Source organism: Macaca fascicularis, chromosome 16, assembly GCF_037993035.2.
Source record: "Macaca fascicularis isolate 582-1 chromosome 16, T2T-MFA8v1.1".
In the NCBI taxonomy this organism is placed as follows: Eukaryota; Metazoa; Chordata; class Mammalia; order Primates; family Cercopithecidae; genus Macaca; species Macaca fascicularis.
In genome coordinates, this window is record NC_088390.1 from 38,506,665 (window position 1) to 38,528,354 (window position 21,690).

Sequence of the window (21,690 nt, forward strand, 5' to 3'; positions counted from 1 at the left end):
CCTTCAAAGTCTGCACTCTAGGACTTCCCTTACTTATCTGCCTGACGTGGTCATTGCACTCTAGCACAGATGACTGCTTTAAGTTAATAATTAAACTTTAGCACATTGAGAGGGAATTAGGAGGTGTCAGCAGTGGTGATGAGTTTCACACCAACTCATGTTACCCAGTTTAACACCTGTTTAAAGCATTGACTTGGGGATCCTGGATATTCTAGGTGTTAGGATGCTGCAATCCCCTGGAACTGTGTTAGTTAATTTTATTTTATGAGTGTGCATAAAATACCTTCTATCTGTGGGGCTGGTATGGGGCTTGGTGCTTAGAACACATAGATGGACGAGATCTTTCCCAGCAAGGAGCTGAGAGCTTAGTGAAGAAAGAGTGAAAAGTCCACAGTGAGAACATGGAGGTGCACATACCCGGGCTACAGGCACTGCCTCTGCCTGATCCGGTCCTGACACTGAAAAATGTGCAGATGATAAGAAGACAAGCCATGTGCCTTGATCATGATGTTTGGATACCTTCAGTTTGCCTTTTTCTGATGGGACTTTCCTCTCTTAATTTTTTTGTTATTTAGGAGAACTCCCGGAAGCCCCATCTTCCTCCTCATGCCCATTGCCTGACCAGAGCCACCCTGCACTCAAGAGAGCTTCTCAGTTTGCTCAGTGTAAGTATGTGGTCCACTTTAAACCTGGGTTTGGCTTGCTGTGGAGCAGAGCTTCGAGAACATCGTATGTCCATCTCCCTACTGCTAGGGCCACTCCTTGGCTTACTGCACATGAGTGTGTTCCCTATACTAGGTCCCTCCACGAGGGGAGCTGATTGCAAAGGCAAAGCAGGTTGAGACTCTAGATCCAAGAGCACTCAAGAGTCCAGCCAACCTTTGAGCCTCTCTGCTGTGGCCACCAACTACAGCCAAATACCCAAACCTGCTGAGGTATTTCTGCATCTGTGCTGTGGCCACCAACTACAACCAACTGCCTTTTCCTAAACCTGCTGAGATATTTCTGCCATCTCAGTCTGGGACAGTCCTTAAGAGCATGGATCCCGGAGCCAGACTGCTTGGGTTTGAAGCCCAGCAGCTCCACTAACTAGCTGTGTGATCTTGAACAAGTCACTTAAACTCCTAGAGCCTGGGTTTCCTCATCTGTAAAACGGAGATAATATAGTACTTCTCTTGCGGGATTGCTATGAGGGTTAAGTGAGTGAGTATGAGTAAAACACCTGGAGTAGTCATGTTTTATAAGAGTTAGCAATTTATTCACTCAATAGGAAACCGTATTAAATATACAAAGTGAATAAGATATGGTCCTTCATCAGGAAGTTTCAGTTTAACTGGGAAGGTATAAACAGCTAGATAGATAGAAGATGGGCCAGGCACGGTGGCTCATGCCTATAATCCCAGCACTTTGGGAGGCCGAGGCAGGTGGATCACTTGAGGTCGGGAGTTCGAGACCAGCCTGGCCAACATGGAGAAACCCCGTCTCTACTAAAAATACAAAATTAGCCAGGCATGGTGGTGCATGTCTGTAATCACAGCTTCTCTGGAGGCCGACGCAGGAGAATTGCTTGAACCTGGGAGGCAGAGGTTGTGGTGAGCTGAGATCGTGCCATTGCACTCCAGCCTGGGCAACAAGAGCAAAACTCTGTCTCAAAAAATATATATATATAGGTAGGTAGGTAGGTAGGTAGGTAGGTAGGTAGGTAGGTAGATAGATAGATAGATAGAAGCTGGTAAGTATCATGAGAGAACACATAAAGCACCAGAGGTGTTGAGAAAAGCAAGAGATGACTTTGCTGGGTGGGATGCCAAGAGGGCTTCCTAAAAGATGACTAGTGGGTTAGTAAAAATTAATATGGGAAAGGGGTATTGTTGATATAATAATATCAGAGGTATGTATAGAAAATTGCAAGTCAATGTACCAATTTTTTGTTGTTTGCTTGCTTATTTTTGTAGAGACAGGGTCTCTCTATGTTGCCCAGGCTGGTCTGGAACTCCTCGCCTCAAGTGATCCTCCCACCTCAGCCTCTCAAAGTGCTGGGATTCCAGGCATGAGCCACTGTGCCTGGCTTGAATTTTTTTTTTTTTTTTTTTTTGAGAAGGAGTTTCGCTCTTGTTGCCCAAGCTGGAGTGCAATGGCACGATCTCGGCTCACTGCAACCTCTGGCTCCTGGGTTCAAATGATTCCCCTGCCTCAGCCTCCCGAGTAGCTGGGATTACAGGCATGTGCTACCATGCCTGGCTAATTTTTTGTATTTTTAGTAGAAACGGGGTTTCACCAGGTTAGCCATGGCTGGTCTCAAACTCCTGACCTCGTGATCTGCCCGCCTCAGCCTCCCAAAGTGCTGGGATAATAGGTGTGGGCCACCGTTTGTTTGTTTGTTTGTTTTGTTTTGTTTTGTTTTTGAGACAAAATCTTCTCTGTTCCCCAGGCTGGAGTGCAGTGGCACATCTTGGCTCACTGCAACCTCTGCCTCCCAGGCTCAAGCAATTTTCCTGCCTCAGCCTCCCGAGTAGCTGGGATTACAGGCATGAGCTACTATGCCCAGCTAATTTTTTTTTTTTTTTTTTTTGAGACGGAGCCTCGCTCTGTCGCCCAGGCTAGAGTGCAGTGGCGTGATCTCGGCTCACTGCAAGCTCTGCTACAGGAGCCTACCACCATGCCTGGCTAATTTTTTGTGTTTTTAGTAGAGACAGGGTTTCACCGTGTTAGTCAGGATGGTCTTGATCTCCTGACCTTGTGATCTGCCTGCCTCGGCCTCCCAAAGTGCTGGGATTAGAGGCGTGAGCCACCGCGCCGGGCTGGCCTGATTTTAAAAATTGACATATAATAATTGTATAGTCTGGGTGCAGTGGCTCATGCCTGTAATCGCAGCACTTTGGGAGGCTGAGATGGCAGGATTGCTGGAGCTCAGGAGTTCAACACCAGCCTGGGAAACATGGCAAAATCCTGCTTCTTTTCTAAATAAATTTTTAAAATAAATAAATGTAGTCATTGTACATATTTATGGGATACATAGTGATGTTTTAATACATATGATGCATAGTGATCAGATCAAGGTAGTTAGCTTATCTATCATCTGAAACATTTATCATTTCTTTCTGTTGGGTGATGTACCAATTTTAATGCCAGTGTGAGTGAAACATCACACCAAATAATTTTAATGCCAGTGTGAGTGAAACATCCCACCGAATAATTTTAATGCCAGTGTGAGTGAAACATCACACCGAATAATTTTAATGCCAGTGTGAGTGAAACATCACACCAAATAATTTTAATGCCAGTGTGAGTGAAACATCCCACCGAATAATTTTAATGCCAGTGTGAGTGAAACATCACACCAAAAGATACAAAGTTGCTTTTTGCTATTCCCAGACTTCTTAGCATGGATGGTCAAAAGATGACTGGCCATGTTCTTGGTATTCTTTTTTTTTTCCCAAAGGGGCCATCCATCCAACCTTTAACTTGAAGAGCCTTTCCTGCAGCCTGGAGGTGTCCACGGATTCCCGTACAGTGACTGTGTCTCACCGCCCACAACCCTATCGCTGGAGCTGTGAGAGGTTTTCTACCAGCCAGGTCTTGTGTTCCCAGGCCCTCTTTTCTGGAAAGCATTACTGGGAAGTGGACACTAGGAACTGCAGCCACTGGGCAGTTGGGGTGGCTTCCTGGGAGATGAGCCGTGACCAGGTCCTGGGAAGGACTATGGACTCTTGTTGTGTGGAATGGAAGGGGACTAACCAGCTCTCTGCATGGCACATGGTCAAGGAAACTGTCCTTGGCTCAGACAGACCTGGGGTGGTGGGCATCTGGCTGAACCTTGAGGAGGGGAAGCTTGCCTTCTATTCGGTGGACAATCAGGAGAAGCTTCTGTACGAGTGTACCATCTCTGCCGCCTCTCCTCTGCACCCTGCCTTCTGGCTGTATGGCTTACATCCTGGAAACCACCTGATAATAAAGCAAGTAAAGGTGTAAGGTTTCCTCAGGGATTACAACACAGTGGTTTCCTGGTCTCTCTCCCTGTCATCAATCAGGGTAGTAACTTCAGAATACCACTTTTATTTTATTTTATTTATTTATTTATTTTTTTGAGACAGAGTCTCGCTTAGTCGCCCAGGCTGGAGTGCAGTGGTGCGATCTCGGCTCACTGCAAGCTCCGCCTCCCGGGTTTACGCCATTCTCCTCCTGCCTCAGCCTCCCGAGTAGCTGGGACTACAGGCGCCCGCCGCCTCGCCCGGCTAATTTTTTGCATTTTTAGTAGAGACGGGGTTTCACCGTGTTAGCCAGGATGGTCTCGATCTCCTGACCTTGTGATCCGCCCGCCTCGGCCTCCCAAAGTGCTGGGATTACAGGCGTGAGCCACCGCGCCCGGCCGTTTTTTTGTTTTTTTTTTTGTTTTTTTTTTTTTTGAGACAGAGTCTCGAAGAATACCACTTTTAAGAAAAATTACAATAGCGATTGGATCTCCCTAGGTTGCCCAGGCTGGCGTCGAATTCCTGGCCTTAAGCAGTCCTCCCACCTCAGCCTCCCAAGGTGCTGGATTACAGGTGTGAGCCACAACACCTGGCCAAGAATACCACTTTTGAAGTTAATCCTTTTGTGTGATACAGGATGAACTTGGGATGTTTGAACCCTGGACATTCCAAATAAAGGACAGGCCCCTGCCCGGCTCCTGGGAGATAACCTCTAAGCCATTAGAATATCCTGCCTGATAAGAGTGTTTTTGTTTACCTGTGGGCCTTGGGCCATGCAGTATTAGCTTGACCTAGCCGGGCGCGGTGGCTCAAGCCTGTAATCCCAGCACTTTGGGAGGCCGAGACGGGCGGATCACGAGGTCAGGAGATCGAGACCATCCTGGCTAACACAGTGAAACCCCGTCTCTACTAAAAAATACAAAAAACTAGCCAGGCGAGGTGACGGGCGCCTGTAGTCCCAGCTACTCGGGAGGCTGAGGCAGGAGAATGGCGTAGACCTGGGAGGCGGAGCTTGCAGTGAGCTGAGATCCGGCCACTGCACTCCAGCCTGGGCGACAGAGCGAGACTCCGTCTCCAAAAAAATAAATAAATAAATAAATAAGTATTAGCTTGACCTTGCAAGGTCAAGCTGAGGAGACTAAGTCAGCCATGTGGGCAGTGAAGCATGCCTATGTGACCAATCTCCAGTAAAAGCCCTAGACACCAAGGCATGGCTGAGCTACCCTGGTTGGTAATACTCTGTGCACACATCATTGTGTCCACACATCATTGCTGGGAGAATTAAGCATTATCCTGAAGACTCTGCCAGGAGAGGATAATTGGAAGTTCTCTTGGACCTTGCCTCCTGTGCCTTTCTTCATTGCTGATTTTAATCTGTAGCCTTTCACTGTAATAAACTGTAACCATGAGTACAACAGCTTTGCTGAATTCTGTGAGTCCTTCTAGGGAATCACTGAACCTGAGGACAGTCTCAGAGGATCTCTAAACACAATTTGCTACTTATCAATCGCTATGAAGAATATTGCCACAAATTTAATGGTTTAAAATAACACATATATATTATTTCACACTTTCTGTGAGTCAGGAGTCAGGGCATAGCTTAGCTGAGCTCCTACATCGGAGTTTTACAAGCTGCAGTCAACATGTCATCTGGGGACACAGGGTCATCAGAGGCTCGAATGGGGAAGGATCTGCCTCCAAACTCACATGGTTGTTGGCAGCCTTCAGTTCCTTGTGAGTTGCCGGACTGAGGGCCTCAGTTTCTTTCTGGTTGTTGGCTGGAGACCACCCTCAGTTCCTTACTCCATAGGCCTTTGCAACACAGCTGCTTGCTTCCTCAAAGCCAACAAGGGAGAGGGTATCCTAGCCAGATGACACAAAATCTCACATAGCTAACAAACCTGCACGTTATGCACATGTACCCTACAACTTAAAGTATAATAATAATAAATAAATTAAAAAAAAAAATCTCACATAGCATAACCACATAAACACGTAATCATGTACATCCCATTGCCTTTGCCTTCTGTTGATTAGAAGCAAGTCACGGTACCACCCACACTCCAGGGGAGGGGATTACAGAAGGACATGAATGCCAGGAAGTGGGGCTCACGGGGGCCACCCTACAGTATGTCTGACACAGGGTGTTATTTCATACTTGATTTCCCCTATTTTTAACAACCATTTTATTGTATAAGAAAACAGATACAGAAAACTACATGAAACATGTGGAGCTTAATGAGTTATTATAAGGTAAATACCCTTGTAACTATCATTCACGTCAAGAAATAGAACCTACTACCCGCCCCAGAAGCTCCTTCCTGTGCCCCATTCTAATCACAAAACCCTCCCTGTGCCTGAAAGGAGTCTTGACTTTCACACCAATCACTTCCTTGCATTTCTTTAGAGTTTTATCACTCAAATAGGCATCCATAGCCACAGTAGTTTCATCTTGCCCATTAAAAAAAATGGTATTAGGCCGGGCGCGGTGGCTCAAGCCTGTAATCCCAGCACTTTGGGAGGCCGAGACGGGCGGATCATGAGGTCAGGAGATCGAGACCATCCTGGCTAATACGGTGAAACCCCGTCTCTACTAAAAAATACAAAAAACTAGCCGGGCGAAGTGGCGGGTGCCTGTAGTCCCAGCTACTCGGGAGGCTGAGGCAGGAGAATGGCGTGAACCCGAGAGGAGGAGCTTGCAGTGAGCTGAGATCCGGCCACTGCACTCCAGCCTGGGTGACAGAGCAAGACTCCGTCTCAAAAAAAAAAAAAAAAATAAAAAATAAAAAAAAATAAAAAAAATGGTATGTCCTTTCCTTTAACAGCTTTGTTGGGAATATTATTTATTTATTTATTTTATTTTGGAGACAGGGTCTCACATTGTCACCCAAGCTGGAGTACAGTGGTGTGAATCTTGGCTCACTGCAACCTCTGCCTCCCGGGTTCAAGTGATCCTCAGCCTCCCGAGCAGCTGGGATTACAGGCATGCGCCACCACGCCCAGCTAATTTTTGCATTTTTAGTAGAGATGGGGTTTCACCATGTTGCCCAGGCTGGTCTCGAACTCCTGAGCTCAAGCAATCAGCCTACCTCAGCCTCCCAAAGTGCTAGGATTACAGGCGCGAGCCACTGCGCCTGGCTGACATATAATTTACATTCTATGAAATTCACTTAAGGTGTACAAATATATGTTTTTTACTGTATTTACAGAGTTGTAAAACCATCACCATAATCTAATTTTAGGATATTGTCATCACCCCCAGAAAGAACCCTCATACCCATTATTTGAGGTCTCTTATCTCCTAATATACATGTCTCTCTTTCTCTTTTTTTTTTTTTTTTTTTTGTCTTACAATTCATCCATATAAGAGCTCTGCTGTTGACTTGTACCTATTCTGAAGATGGGGACGTTCAGCTCCTGAACTAGGTTGAAGAGAAAGCCCTGTCATGCAAACCAGCCAGGCAGCATTTGACAGTATAAACTCTTCTTGCCTTTCTTTCCCCTCTAAAATGGACATCATAATTATTTGCCCGTCCTTACCTTCCTCACAGGGTTGCTGAAAGCATTAAATAAAGTTGGAGGTGAGGAAATCGGAAGAATACAAGGGTGATGATAATCACAGCAGCAATGATGGAATTGCATCTTAATATCACCCACCTTGGCCTTTATCATCCTGAGACTCACGCCTAATTTCTATACATGGTTAATCGCTCCTTCAAAACAGGGGCAAGCAGAATTCTTCCACATGGTCTACTAATATGCTTTCTGAGCCTCACCACTGCCCTGTGTGATGGGCATTATTACCTTCTTGTTGATGCGTAAGGAAGCAGAGGCTGGGACACGCGTGGTGGTTTGTCCAGGGTTGATCAGCCAGTCATGGCAGAGCTGAAACCAGGCCTAGTTTTCTCACTTTTTTTTCTTTCCTTTTTTTTTTTAAAGTCTTGCTCTGTCGCTCAGGCTGGAGTGCAGTGGTGTGATCTCGGCTCACTGCAACTTACGCCTCCAGGGTTCAAGTGATTCTCGTGCCTCAGCCTCCCAAGTAGGTGGGATTATAGGTGTGCACCCCCATGCTCGGCTAATTTTTGTATTTTTAGGAGAGACAGGGTTTTACCATGTTGTCCAGCCTGGTCTCGAATTCCTGACCTCAAGTGATCTACCTGCCTCGGCCTCCCAAAGTTCTGGGATTACAGGTTTGAGCCACCACGCCTGACCGGTTTTCTCACTCTGAAGCCTCTCCCCTTGTTACTCTCCAATAAGGTCCTATGCTAAGGCCAGGACCTGGCCTTCCGCTTTGATGGGACACAGCTAGCCCTAAAGTCATGAGGTACCCTTTCTTTCTGATTTTGGTGGTTGTCCTTAATATAGTGGCCTTGAGTTGTCTAAGCAGGGACAGGGGTTCCCTGTTTGTGCCAAGTGACCACTAAGAAGCTATGCGTGGCCGGGTGTGGTGGCTCACACCTATAATCTCAGCACTTTTGGAGGCTGAGGTGGATGGTTCACCTGAGGTCAGGAGTTCGAGACCAGCCTACTTAACATGGTGAAAACTTGTCTCTACTAAAAATACAAAAATTAGCTGGGCATAGTAGCACGCACCTGTAATCCCAGCTATTTGGACGCTGAGGCAGGAGAACCGCTTGAGCCCGGGAGGCGGAGGTTGCAGTGAGCCATGATTGTGCCACTGTACTCCAGCCTGGGTGATAATCGAGACTCTGTCTCAAAAATAAATAAATAAGGCTGGGCGCAGTGGCTCACGCCTGTAATCCTAGCACTTTGGGAGGCTGAGGCAGGCGGACCACAAGGTCAAGAGTTCAAGACCAGCCTGGCCAATATGGTGAAACCCCATCTCTACTAAAAATACAAAAATTATCTGGGCATGATGGCGGGCACCTGTAGTCCCAGCTACTTGGGAGGCTGGGGCAGGAGAACCGCTTGAACCCAGGAGATGGAGGTTGCAGTGAGCCAAGATTACACAACTGCACTCCAGCCTGGCAGACAGAGCGAGACTCTGTCTCAAAAATAAATAAACAAATAAATAAAAAGAAGCTATGGGCCCTCACTTTCTGCATCATGGAGCTTTTATCTTCTCACCCAGAGTTACTTTGATGTTTGCCTTTTGAGTCAAGATTCAGAGTTTGGAGTGCAGGGTTTTAGCCTCTTGAGGTTCTTTGGTTAAATATTGTCCTCTCAGACAGTATGTATTGCAATGAGGCCTCTGCGAGTGTTGGTTTTATCTGCTGGCCACATGATGTCCCCAGACTGGAGCCAGAGCACTAGAATCAGAAAGATAGGAAAGGAAGGAAGGCTATCACTTTTGATTCCTTTGCTTTTGGCTTGCACTTTGTGTCAGCGTATCTCTTCCAGGACACTGTAGAAAATAGTGTCCTTCCCTCAAACAAAACGTAAAATCTCCAAAGGAGAATAACTAAAGCTGAAATGCCAGTGGATGAGGACCTGTCACTGGGGTCTGCACTGTGGGGGTGAGGAAATCATCTGCCCGTGGACCAAGCCAGAAAGACTTTCCCTGGGGACTGTCTCAGTCCATTCGGGCTACTATAACAGACTGCCATAGACTGGGTGGCTTACAAAAACCAGAAATGTATTTCTCAGCTGAGTATGGTGACTCACTCCTGCAATCCCAGCACTCTGGGAGGCCAAAGCAGGAGCAACACTTGAACCCAGGAGTTTGAGACCAGCCTGGACAACAAACAGACCCCATCTCCACAAAATCTTTATATTGGCTGAGTGTGATGGCATGTGCCTGGAGTCTCAGCGACTCTGGAGACTGAGGCTGGAGGACTGCATGGGCCCAGGAGGTCAAGGCTGTAGTGAGCTGTGATCATGCCACTGCACTCCAGCCTGGGTGACAGAGCAAGACCGTCTAAAAGAAACAGAGAGAGAGGAGGGAGGGAGAGAGAGAGCAAGAGAGAGGAAGAGAGAGGGGGGAGAAGAAAAAAGAGAAAAGAAAATAAAAAGAAAGAAAGAAAAGAAAAGAATTTTATTTATCACAGTTCTGGAGGCTGGGGAGTCCAAAATCAAGGTGCTGGCAGATTTGGTGTCTAGTGAGGGAGCACTCAGGAGTTCCCCCACCTCCCTTTTTTTTTTTTTTTTTTTTTTTTGAGTCAGAGTCTCACTCTGTCATCCAGGACGGAGTGAAGTGGCTTCATGGAGTGAAGTGATCTTGGCTTACTGCAACATCTTCCTCCCGGGTTCAAGCAATTCTCTCTGCCACAGCCTCCAGAGTAGCTGGGATTACAGGTGCCCGCCACCACACCTGGCTTATTTTTGTATTTTTTAGTACAGACGGTTTCACAGTGTTGGCTAGGCTGGTCTTGAACTCCTGACCTCTGGTGATCCACCCACCTCAGCCTCCCAAAGTGCTGGGATTACAGTCACTAATCTCATTCATGAAGCCTCTATCTTCATGACCTAATCACCTCCCAGTACCGTCACATTTGGGGTTAGGATTTCAGTACATGAATTTTGGGAGAACACAAACATTCAGTCTGTAGGAGAGACACACAGCCTCATGGGAGAGCACCAGGAACTCCTTTGGCAGCTTCTTGTGCTATCTGGGGACACTGTTCTAAAAAATTTGTTTTCTGTGAGGCCTTGTCTCTCTTAAGTGCTTTTTCTCCTGGGGGTTGGGGAGAATGGAGTGTCCTCATCAGTGCTGTGGGCTGCTTCTCTCTTTCTCTCTTCTCTTCCACTCACACACTCTGGTGAGGCAGCTGCTGGATAGTTCTGTCGAACCCACTATTGGATCCAGGGCTTTGGGTTCCTGGAAGACCACCTGCTAAGCAGGAAGCCACCATCTTGTTAGGCTTGAGGAAACCTCTAATCTATCTGTTCCTTGCTTCTCTCTCAAATGCTGTTTTGTTTTGTTTTGTTTTTGAGACAGTCTCACTCTGTTGCCTAGGCTGGAGTGCAGTGGCACAATCTTGGCTCACTGCAACCTCCATCTCTCAGGTTGAAGTGATTCTCCTGCCTCACGTGCCATCACGCCTGGCTAATTTTTTATACTTTTAGTAGAGACCGGGTTTCGCAATGTTGGCCAAGCTGGTCTTGAACTCCTGACCTCAAGTGATCCACCCATCTTGGTCTCCCAGAGTGCTGGGATTACAGGGGTGAGCCACTGTGCTGGCCTTATTTTTATTTCATTTTATGTTTTTTTTTTTTTTTTTTTTTTTTGAGACGGAGTCTCGCTCTGTCGCCCAGGCTGGAGTGCCGTGGCCGGATCTCAGCTCACTGCAAGCTCCGCCTCCCGGGTTTATGCCATTCTCCCGCCTCAGCCTCTCGAGTAGCTGGGACTACAGGCGCCCGCCACCTCGCCCGGCTAGTTTTTTTTTTTTGTATTTTTTAGTAGAGACGGGGTTTCACCGTGTTAGCCAGGATGGTCTAGATCTCCTGACCTCGTGATCCGCCCGTCTCGGCCTCCCAAAGTGCTGGGATTACAGGCTTGAGCCACCGCGCCCGGCCTATGTTATTTATTTTTTAGACAGAGTCTTGCTCTGTCACCCTGGCTGGAGTGCAGTGGCGCGATCTCAGCTCACTGCAAGCTCCGTCTCCTGGGTTCATGCCATTCTCCTGCTTCAGCCTCATGAGTAGCTGGGACTACAGGTACCCACCACCATGCCTGCCTAATTTTTTGTATTTTTAGTAGAGATGGGGTTTCATTATGTTAGCCAGGATGGTCTCAATCTCCTGACCTTGTGATCCACCCGCATGAGCCACCGCGCCCAGCCAATTTTATGTTATTATTATTTTTTTGAGACAGAGTCTCGCTCTGTCACCCAGGTTGGAGTGCAGTGGCAGGATCTCGGCTTACTGTGACCTCTGCCTCCGGGGTTCAAGCTATTCTCCTGCCTCAGCCTCCCAAGTAGCTGGGACTACAGGCATAGGCCACCATGCCCAGCTATTTTTTGTATTTTTAGTAGAGATGGGGTTTCGCCATGTTGGCCAGGCTGGTCTCGAACTCCTGACCTCAGGTGATGCGCCTGCCTTGGCCTCCCAAAGTGGAGGGATTACAGGTGTGAGCCACTGCACCCAGCCTATTTTATTTTATTTTTGAGACAGTGTCTTGCTCTGTCACCTAGGCTGGAGTGCAGTGGTGTCATTATGGCTCACTGCAACCTTGACCTCCCGGGCTCAAGTGATCCTCCTACCTCAGCCTCCTGAGTAGCTGGGACTACAGGCATGAGCCACCACACCCAGCTAAATTTTTTATGTTTTGTAGACACACGTTCTCCCTATGTTGCCCAGGCTGGTCTCAAACTCCTAGACTGAAGGAATCCTTCCACTTCACCCTCCCAAAGTGCTGGATTTTTATAGATGTGAGCCACTGTGTGTGGCTTACTTTTTTTTTTCCTGGAAAAGTTTAATTTGAAGACCTTTTTTTCCAGCTGATTTCAGCAACAAAACACAAAATCAATCAATGCCTGAGAAATCTGAGGAGACGTCTCAGGCCCCCTTGCCCTGGTTAAGGGAGAAAGGCCTTCCCCAGGGAACTTGGGACTTTTTTTTTTTTTTTTTTGAGACGGAGTCTTGCTCTGTCGCCCAGGCTGGAGTGCAGTGGCCGGATCTCAGCTCACTGCAAGCTCCGCCTCCCGGGTTTACGCCATTCTCCTGCCTCAGCCTCCCGAGTAGCTGGGACTACAGGCGCTCGCCACCTCGCCCGGCTAGTTTTTTGTATTTTTTTTTTAGTAGAGACAGGGTTTCACCGTGTTAGCCAGGATGGTCTCGATCTCCTGACCTCGTGATCCGCCCGTCTCGGCCTCCCAAAGTGCTGGGATTACAGGCGTGAGCCACCGCGCCCGGCCGGAACTTGGGACTTTTGACAGGAAATCGAGGATCTTCCTTGGTGTATGCTTAGCTCCATCACCCCTAACTCTGCTTGAGCCCTTAGCCCCAGACTCCAAATTCATCCTCATTCATGACTCCTGAAAACCCTAACCACTGCGTGACTGTCCTTTCAAAGACTGCAGACTTCCTCTTTAATTGTAGTATTTACATCATGCTGAAGGTTTATTTTGATTTGGGATTTGCCTTCCTAATTAGCCACAGGATTTTTTTAAGGACAGCGTTTCCCAGTCTTCAGCTGTTCATGTGCCAACTGGATGATTCTTAACAGCTTTTCAGATCTCTTGTACCATAATTTACTTAATATTTTTTCTTAAGTCAACTCACTTTTCCCTCCTCACATACCTTTATTTTATTTATTTATTTGATACAGAGTCTCTCTGTTGCCCAGATTGGAGTGCAGTGGTGTGATCTCGGCTCACTGCAACCTCCGCCTCCCAGGTTCAAGCGATTCTCCTGCCTCAGCCTCCCAAGTAGCTAGGATCACAAGTGCCCACCAACACACCTTGCTAATTTTTGTATTTTTAGGAGAGACAGGGTTTTACCATGTTGGCTAGGCTGGTCTCAAACTCCTGACCTCACTTGAGCCACCTGCCTAGGCCTCCCAAAGTGCTAGGATTACAGGCATAAGCTACCCTGTCCGGCCAATTTTAAAAATAAACATTTAGGCCGGGCACGGTGGCTCACGCCTGTAATCCCAGCACTTTGGGAGGCGGAGGCAGGTGGATCACTAGGTCAGGAGATTGAGACCATCCTGGCTAAAATGGTGAAACCTCGTCTCTACTAAAAATACATACAAAAAAAATTAGCCAGGCATGGTGGCAGGCGCCTGTAGTCCCAGCTACTCAGGAGGCTGAGGCAGGAGAATGGCGTGAACCCGGAGGGTGGAGCTTGCTGAGCCTAGATCGCGTCACCGCACTCCAGCATGGGAGACAGAGCAAGACTCCATCTCAAAAAAAACCACAAAAAACATTTGAACTTATATAGATGGAAACCAGAGTCATGTGTTTTAGGTACAGGGGCAACTCTAAACATGTTTCCAGGAAACGGCAACAATGTGACTAGCTTACTATTGTCCTCTGTCTGAGGCTCTGGACCGGAGGCTTGCTCAGGAGCCCTTGTTTTCATCTTGACTTAGGATCCAAAGATAAGAGAAAAGGGAAAGACTTCCTACACTCGAGAGTCACTGTTTCTCAATGTCCTCGCTCCATCTACAGTGATCTCTTGTTTTACCACTTTGGGAAACATGATTCTAAGAGATTGGTCTGGAGCGACAGTTCCTTCTTCTTCTCTCCAGAGACATGACTTTCACCAGAGGTCTCATTCTTTTACGGCTGTATTATCTCAATGAAGGACTGTGTCTTCTCTCCTTCCCCACTGAAGTGTTTCACTTTTATTTTTCAAAATCAATATGCCCTGTGGGAGAGAACCTCATGGATTTAGTCAGGGGCAGTCTCCAGGATATAATGTTTGGGAGTAACTGTAGGTTCTTTTCTTTGACTGCTTTTCGTATCAATTAGGCAACAGGGTCCGACACTTGATTCCACCTCCTCAAACCATCTCAGCTCTGGCCCCCGCTCTTCCCTGTTTATCAACACTCTGGGTTCAGACTCTTATCTCTTCTCTCCTGGATGATTTTATGTATATATGTATGTATGTATTAATAGAGATGGGGTTTCATCATGTTGCCCAGGCTGGTCTCAAACTTCTGGATTCAAGCGATGCACCCACCTTAGCCTTCCAAACTGCTGAGATTACAGGTATGAGCCACTGCGCCCAGCCTCTCCTGGATTATTTTATTTGGAGACAGTCTTGCTGTGTTGGCCAGGCTGAAGTGCAGTGGCGTGATCTCATCTCACTGCAACCTCCATGTCCTGGGTTCAAGCGATTCTTCTACTGCCTCAGCCTCCTAGGTGGCTGGGATTATAGGCACACACCACCATGCCCAGCTAATTTTTTGTATTTTTAGTAGAGACGGGGTTTTGCCATGTTGGCCAGGCTGGTCTCGAACTCCTGACCTCAGGTGATCCGCCCACCTCAGCCTCCCAAAGTGCTAGGATTATAGGTGTGAGCCACCGCATCCGGCCAAAGTGCTGTGTTTCCTATTCTGTACTCTCTTCTCAACATAGAATGCTTCCGTTAACCCAGATGTATGGGAATTATTTCCCCACACACCAAGCAAGCAATTCTATAGCAGAGACCAGCTAGGTATCCTATAATTGAGTTCAATTCTGACACTATCGACCAGAACATACTGTCAGATCCCATAGGTTGAGGACTCAGTCCCGCAAGACTGTCCCTACTTCAGATTCCAATCACAAGCCCCAGGTTGTGGTCTGTGCTTGTGATTGACGGCTATAAATTGGCGTTCCCACAACCCCTTCTTTGTGTTAGATTAATTTGCTACAGCAGCTCACAGAACTCAGGGAAATGCTTATGTTTACCCATGTATTATAAAGGATATTACAAAAGATGCAGATGGGCTGGGCACAGTGGCTCACACCTGCAATCCCAGCACTTTGGGAGGCTGAGGCAGGAAGGTCACTTGAGCACAGGAGTTTGAGACCAGCTTGCGCAACACAGTGAGACATCATCTCTACAAAAAAATTTTAAGGAATTAGCCAGGCATGGTGGTGCCCAGTTCTGTAGTCCCAGTTCTTCAGGAGGATCACTTGAGCCCAGGAGGTTAAGAATGCAGTGAGCCGTGAGTGCAGCACTGCACTCCAGACTGGGTGACAGAACAACACCCTGTCTCAAAAAAAAAAAAAAAAAAGAAGGGGCCGGGCGCGGTGGCTCAAGCCTGTAATCCCAGCACTTTGGGAGGCCGAGACGGGCGGATCACGAGGTCAGGAGATCGAGATCATCCTGGCTAACACAGTGAAACCCCGTCTCTACTAAAAAAATACAAAAAACTAGCCAGGCGAGGTGGCGGGCACCTGTAGTCCCAGCTACTTGGGAGGCTGAGGCAGGAGAATGGTGTAAACCCGGGAGGCAGAGCTTGCAGTGAGCTGAGATCCGGCCACTGCACTCCAGCCTGGGCGACAGAGCGAGATTCCGTCTCAACAAAAAAAGAAAAAAAAAAAAAGAAGGAAACAAATGAACTGGCAAATAGAAGAGATGCATATGGCAAGGCACGTGGGAAGGGCACGGAGTTCCCATGCTGTCTCCCGGCTCACCACCCTCCAGGCACCTCCAGATGTTCAGCTATTTGGAAGCTCTCCAAACTTACTGCTTTGGAGTGTTTATGGAAGCTTCATTCTGTAGGCACAATTGATTAAATCATTGGTCACTGGCGATCAACTAACCTTCAGCTCTCTTCTCCTCTCCAGAGGTGGGGCTGAAAGTCCCAACACTTTAATCTTGCCTTGATCTTCCCAGTGACCAGTCCCCATCCTGAAGCTCTCTCAGGGCCCCCAGCCTCTAGTCATTTAATTGGTATCCAAAAGACACTCATCAGTCCAGAGATGCCAAGGGTTTTAGGAGCTCCATATCAGGAAACAAGAGGAAGATCAAATATATATATTTCATGATATCATGGAGCCCTTGTAACTCCAGTCAGAACCCCTTCCCTATTCATCCTCCTAATTCTGCTACTATGAGCTTTCCAAAACACAAATCAGATCATGTCACTTCTCTGCTTAAGATTCACCACTGTGACCACCAGTGCTTACAGTTCGACTTCCCTACCTCTCTACTCTTATCTGCCCCAGCCCTCATTTCCTGCCATTCTCCCACATACACCCTCCACCCTAGCCCCCTTGCTTTGCCTCACACCACGTACCTTTGCATGCAGTTTGCTTTGCCTGGAGTGTCCTCCTCTTGTCCAGAGGGAAGACACAGTTGAAAGCTATGTTTTCCCAGAGTGCATATACAGATCTGGTTTCCGCCAGGAGAACTGGCATCTTTCACTTACTGAGTCTAACATGACGTGGGAACAGCAAGTTTAGATCAGATCAAAGCTGACCCATAATAGTAGGGATAGGGACAGGAAAGCCACTCATTTTCCTAAGAGCTTTCTGGGGATATTTGTGGTTCTGCTTGGTTAAAGCATTACGTCACCTGGGGTGATCTATTAACACAGCCAAGCAGGGACAGCAGATTGCTAGAAGGAATGGGACACAATCACACAGGCCAGGCTAGCATGGGCTATCGATGGGGTGGGGAGGAGGAAGGCAGAGGAGATTTAGATTATGAGATATACCTCTTAGGGAAGGTTTTTGGAAGGGGTAGTTAGGGCAAATAGGGAATGATTTGGAGGATTCTAGTGAGAAGAAATATGGATGTATAAAGATGAACTTCCTTGTTCACAATTTGCCTGCCTCGATAAATCTATGTTGTTCATTACTATGTCCCTAGCACCTAGCGCAGAGCCTTAAGCATACTGGAACTTAGTAACTTAGTTGAATGACTTAATAAACATGATATCCTACATTAATATTTCACTTAAAGCATTGCTATCCTTCTAAATATTTCTACTTAGTTTAAAATACATAATTATTAAATTAACTCTGGGCTGGGTGTGGTGGCTCATACCTGTAATCCCAGCACTTTGGGAGTCTGAGACGGGTGGATCACTTGAGGTTAGAAGTTCGAGACCAGACTAAAAATACAAAAATTAGCCAGGTGTGGTAACACGCACCCGTAATCCCAGCTACTAGGGAGGCCGAGACAGGAGAATAACTTGAACCTGGGAGGCAGAGGCTGCAGTGAGCTGAGATTGCGCCTCTGCACTCCAACTTGGGCAACAGAGCAAGACTTGAGACTCTGTCTCAGAAAAAAGGCTGGGCTGGGCATGGTGGCTCATGCCTATAATCCCAGCACTTTGGGAGGCTGAGGCGGGCAGATCACCTGAGGTCAGGAGTTTGAGACCAGCCTGGCCAACATGGTGAAACCCCGTCTCTACTAAAAATGCAAAAATTAGCCGGGCGTGGTGGTGGGCGTCTGTAATTCCAGCTACTCGGGAGGCTGAGGCAGGAGAATCGCTTGAACCTGGGAGGTGGAGGTTGCAGTGAGCCAAGATCACACCACTGCACTCCAGCCTGGGCAACAGAGACTCTGTCTCAAAAAAAAAAAAAAAAAAAAAGGCCGGACGCAGTGGCTCACGTCTGTAATTCCAGCACTTTCTGAGGCCGAGGCAGGCAGATCACCTGAGGTCAGATGTTCAAGACCAGCCTGGCCAACATAGCGAAACCCCGTCTCTACTAAAAAATACGAAAATTAGCCGGGCATGGTGATGCATGCCTATAATCTCAGCTACTTGGGAGGCTGAGGGAGGAGAATCGCTTGAACCCAGGAGGCAGAGGTTGCAGTGAGCCGAGATCACACCACTGCGCTCCAGCGTGGGCAACAGAGCAAGACTCCATCAAAAAAAAAAAAAAAATGATAATAAATAAAAATAAATCAATAAACTTTGAAATTGTACAAAAGATGTTGTACTAAAATTAATTTATGATCTTTAACATACTTTTTCCTTCATTTGTGCTCTTATCTAATATTTATGTAAATCCATTAGTTTTTATTATCTGAGTAACACAGGAGCATGCTTGTAACAGTTCAAAATTTAAAAAGTCTAGAAGGTTAAAGTTGCATAAATGAATAGATCAAATGGTTTTTACATAGTCATAATTGTATATAGTTTTATATTTCTATATTCTCATTTATTTTGTAAATACTTTTCCATCTCTCTAACAGTCACTAATTTAAATGACTGCATAAATTCCAATCATGTTATGTCATACTTAATTTAGCTATTCCTCTAAAATTGTACATTTTTCAATTTTTTTTTTTTTTTTGAGACGGAGTCTCGCTCTGTCACCCAGGCTGGAGTGCTGTGGCCGGATCTCAGCTCACTGCAAGCTCCGCCTCCCGGGTTCACGCCATTCTCCTGCCTCAGCCTCCTGAGTAGCTGGGACTACAGGCGCCCGCCACCTCACCCGGCTAGTTTTTTTGTATTTTTTAGTAGAGACGGGGTTTCACCGTGTTAGCCAGGATGGTCTCGATCTCCTGACCTCGTGATCCGCCCGTCTCGGCCTCCCAAAGTGCTGGGATTACAGGCTTGAGCCACCGCGCCCGGCCCATTTTTCAATTTTTTAACATTTTTAAAGCATGTAGTGTTGCTTACACAGAATATCTATATCTATATATATATCTGTTGATAACAAACATAATATATGTATTTGAGATATCAAGGAAAAGGAAACCCAAATTGTCTTTTTTTTTTTGAGACAAGTCTTACTCTGTCACCCAGGCTGGAGTGCAGTGGCACGATCTCAGCTCACTGCAACCTCCACATCCTGGGCTCAAATGATCCTCCTGCCTCAGCCTCCTGAGTACCTGGGACTACAGGCATGTGCCACCATGCCTGGATAATTATCGTATCTTTTATAGAGATAGGATTTCGTCATATTGCCCAGGCTGGTTGCAAGTTCCAGGCCTCAAGTGATCTGCCCTCCTCGGTCTCCCAAAATGCTAGGATTGGAGGCATGAGCCACCCCACCCAGCCCAAAGTGTCTTTTTCCTATTCTTTGACACAGTCATTCAGCACAACACTTTTGATACCAGATATGTGTGAGTTTTTTCCCTCACACACAAAACAAGCAATTCTGTAACAGACATTGGCTGGATGTCTTATAATTCAATTTAATTCTGACACCTGGCGATCCCACAGGTTAAGTGCTCAATGCCATAAAACCATATGAACCTGTACAGCATGTTACTACACTGACTACTGTAGGCAACAGTAACACAATGGTGAGCATTTGTGTATCAAAACGTATCTAAACACAGAAAAGATACAGTAAAAAATACAGTTTATAATCTAATGGGACCACTTTCATATATGTGGTCCATCACTGACCAAAATGTTGTGCGGTGCATGACTATATATATACATGGTCATCCCTCGATACTGAAGGGGAATTAGTTCCAGGATCCCCTTGAATGCCAACATCTGAGGATGCTCAGGTCCTGTAGTTGGCCCTGCTGAAACCCTGGATGTGAAAAGTAAGCCTCTGTAACCATGGGTTCTGCATTCTGAGAATATTGTATTTTGCATCCCCATTTGGTTGAATCCACAGATGTAGAACTCATGGATATGGAGGGCTGACTGCACATATTTATCTATTTATATTTTTTCTTTTGAATTATTTTCTTATATTTAATTCTGATGATTTCTTTGCAGAGGTAAACAGAGATGATAATTTGTTTCTTGCTTTACAGAAGAGCAAGAAAATAAATTATAAATGTACCATTCCATGGAATTTTTTTGTTTGGCAGAAATGGATTGTGGTCTAAAAAAATCTTGAGAATGTACATATATTTCTGTGTGTGTATGCATGTATAAAAGATTTTTTAAAAAGTCAGCAGGCCAGGTGGCTGATGTCTGTAATGCCAGCACTTTGGGAGGCCGAGGCAGGTGGATCACTTGAGCCCAGTTCAGGATCAGCCTGGGCAACATGATAAAAACCCTGTCTCTACAAAAAATACAAAAAAAGAAAAAATTAGCTGGGCATAGTGGTGCATGCCTGTAGTCCCAGCTACTCAGGAGGCTGAGGTGGGAGGATTGCTTGAGCCCAGGGGTGGGGGATGGAAGAGTGGGGGTGGGGTGGAGGTTTCAGTGAGTCTAGATTGCACCACTGTACTCCATCCTGGGTGACAGAGTGAGATTCTGTCTCAAACAAAAAAAGAAGTCAGCAAAATTTTTAATGTCTCTAAAGTGATTAAAAATTAAATGCGTTTTTGCCTTTCAGAGTTTACAATTTGGTGGACAGGCTAATCAATTTGCCCTTGGGAAGATGATGTAAATCAGCAAATAAATTCCTAATTTAAAATGTAGCTGTTAAGGGTGATATGTGAGCATGTACTACATTTTAAGCAATGTGATGAATGCTTTACCTGCAGCATTTTATTTAATCCTCAGAAGAGTCCTATGAAATAGCTCCATTTTGCAGATGAGGTTTATGTTTTTCAGAGATGTCAGTCACTTGCCCAACATTGTTAGTCAGTATTACACAGCTAGTAAAGTATTGGAGATAATCATGCTCTTAATCACTCCATAGAAATTCAGGCCATTTGGGGGTAGGCTTCTTAATATCAATTATGTCTTTTTTTTTTTTTTTTTTGAGATGGAGTCTCGCTCTGTCACCCAGGCTGGAGTACAGTGATGCTATCTCCGCTCACTGCAAACTCCGCCTTCCGGGTTCGTGCCATTCTCTTGCCTCAGCCTCCCGAGTAGCTGGGACTATAGGCGCCCACAACTACACTTGGCTAATTTTTTGTATTTTTAGTAGAGACGGGGTTTCACCATGTTACCCAGGATGGTCTTGATCTCCTGACCTCGTGATCCACCCGCCTTGGCCTCCCCAAGTGCTGGGATTACAGGCGTGAGCCACTGCGCCCTGCAATATCAATTGTCTTAATTGAGGGTATTTGTTTTCCAATTTATCTGAAAGGAGCTCAAGAAAATTAAAAAGAAGACTGGATGCAGCTTCATTAACAGATGAAGCTCTTGTCTGGAAATTTCCTTTCAACACTGACAGTTATGATCAAATACCTTTTAATAAGTAATTGTGCTGAGTGATGTACCTTCAAGCCAAATCAAGCAAACAGGCAGGATCCATGTCCTCTAGAGACCGACCCTTGTGACTGACTATGCCAAAGACATGGATGTTTGAACAATGAACCAAGAACGAGTGTGTTAAAAGGCAAGATAAAATACAGCATTTACCTGGTATCAAAGCATTGGATTTTTCCACTCCACCAGAGTGGGCCTGGCAGGAAAAGGAGGAAGGCATCCTGGAAGGAATGGGACACGAAAGTGAAGAAAGCACAGATGATGGATGTTGCTTTGGGTTTAACTTGAAAG

At 46.3% G+C, this 21,690-nt stretch overlaps 1 protein-coding gene and 1 long non-coding RNA gene across 10 annotated transcripts in view; one reads left to right on the forward strand and one right to left on the reverse strand.

Annotated features, from left to right (window-relative positions):
* Positions 1 to 4,058, forward strand: part of RNF135 (ring finger protein 135) — a 29,847-nt gene extending 25,789 nt beyond the window's left edge. For 4 of the 6 annotated variants that reach the window (XM_074018972.1, XM_045375165.3, XM_005583389.5 and 1 more), the window contains 2 exons: positions 576 to 665; positions 3,443 to 3,994. In XM_074018972.1, the coding sequence (XP_073875073.1) occupies positions 576 to 665; positions 3,443 to 3,469 (117 nt within the window). In that variant the 3' untranslated portion in view covers positions 3,470 to 3,994. Of the gene's footprint in view, positions 1 to 575; positions 666 to 3,442 lie in introns of all 6 variants that reach the window. The other 2 variants (XM_005583388.5, XM_005583386.5) reach the window with 1 other exon arrangement.
* LOC102119151 (uncharacterized) overlaps positions 1 to 21,690 on the reverse strand; it is a 37,848-nt gene that overhangs the window by 10,224 nt on the left and 5,934 nt on the right. For 2 of the 4 annotated variants that reach the window (XR_285180.5, XR_010581776.2), the window contains exons 3-5: positions 21,553 to 21,620; positions 5,679 to 5,834; positions 3,004 to 3,945 (exon numbers count right to left, since the gene is read on the reverse strand). This is a non-coding gene — a long non-coding RNA (uncharacterized lncRNA). Of the gene's footprint in view, positions 1 to 3,003; positions 3,946 to 5,678; positions 5,835 to 21,552; positions 21,621 to 21,690 lie in introns of those variants that run through there. The other 2 variants (XR_012425507.1, XR_012425506.1) reach the window with 2 other exon arrangements.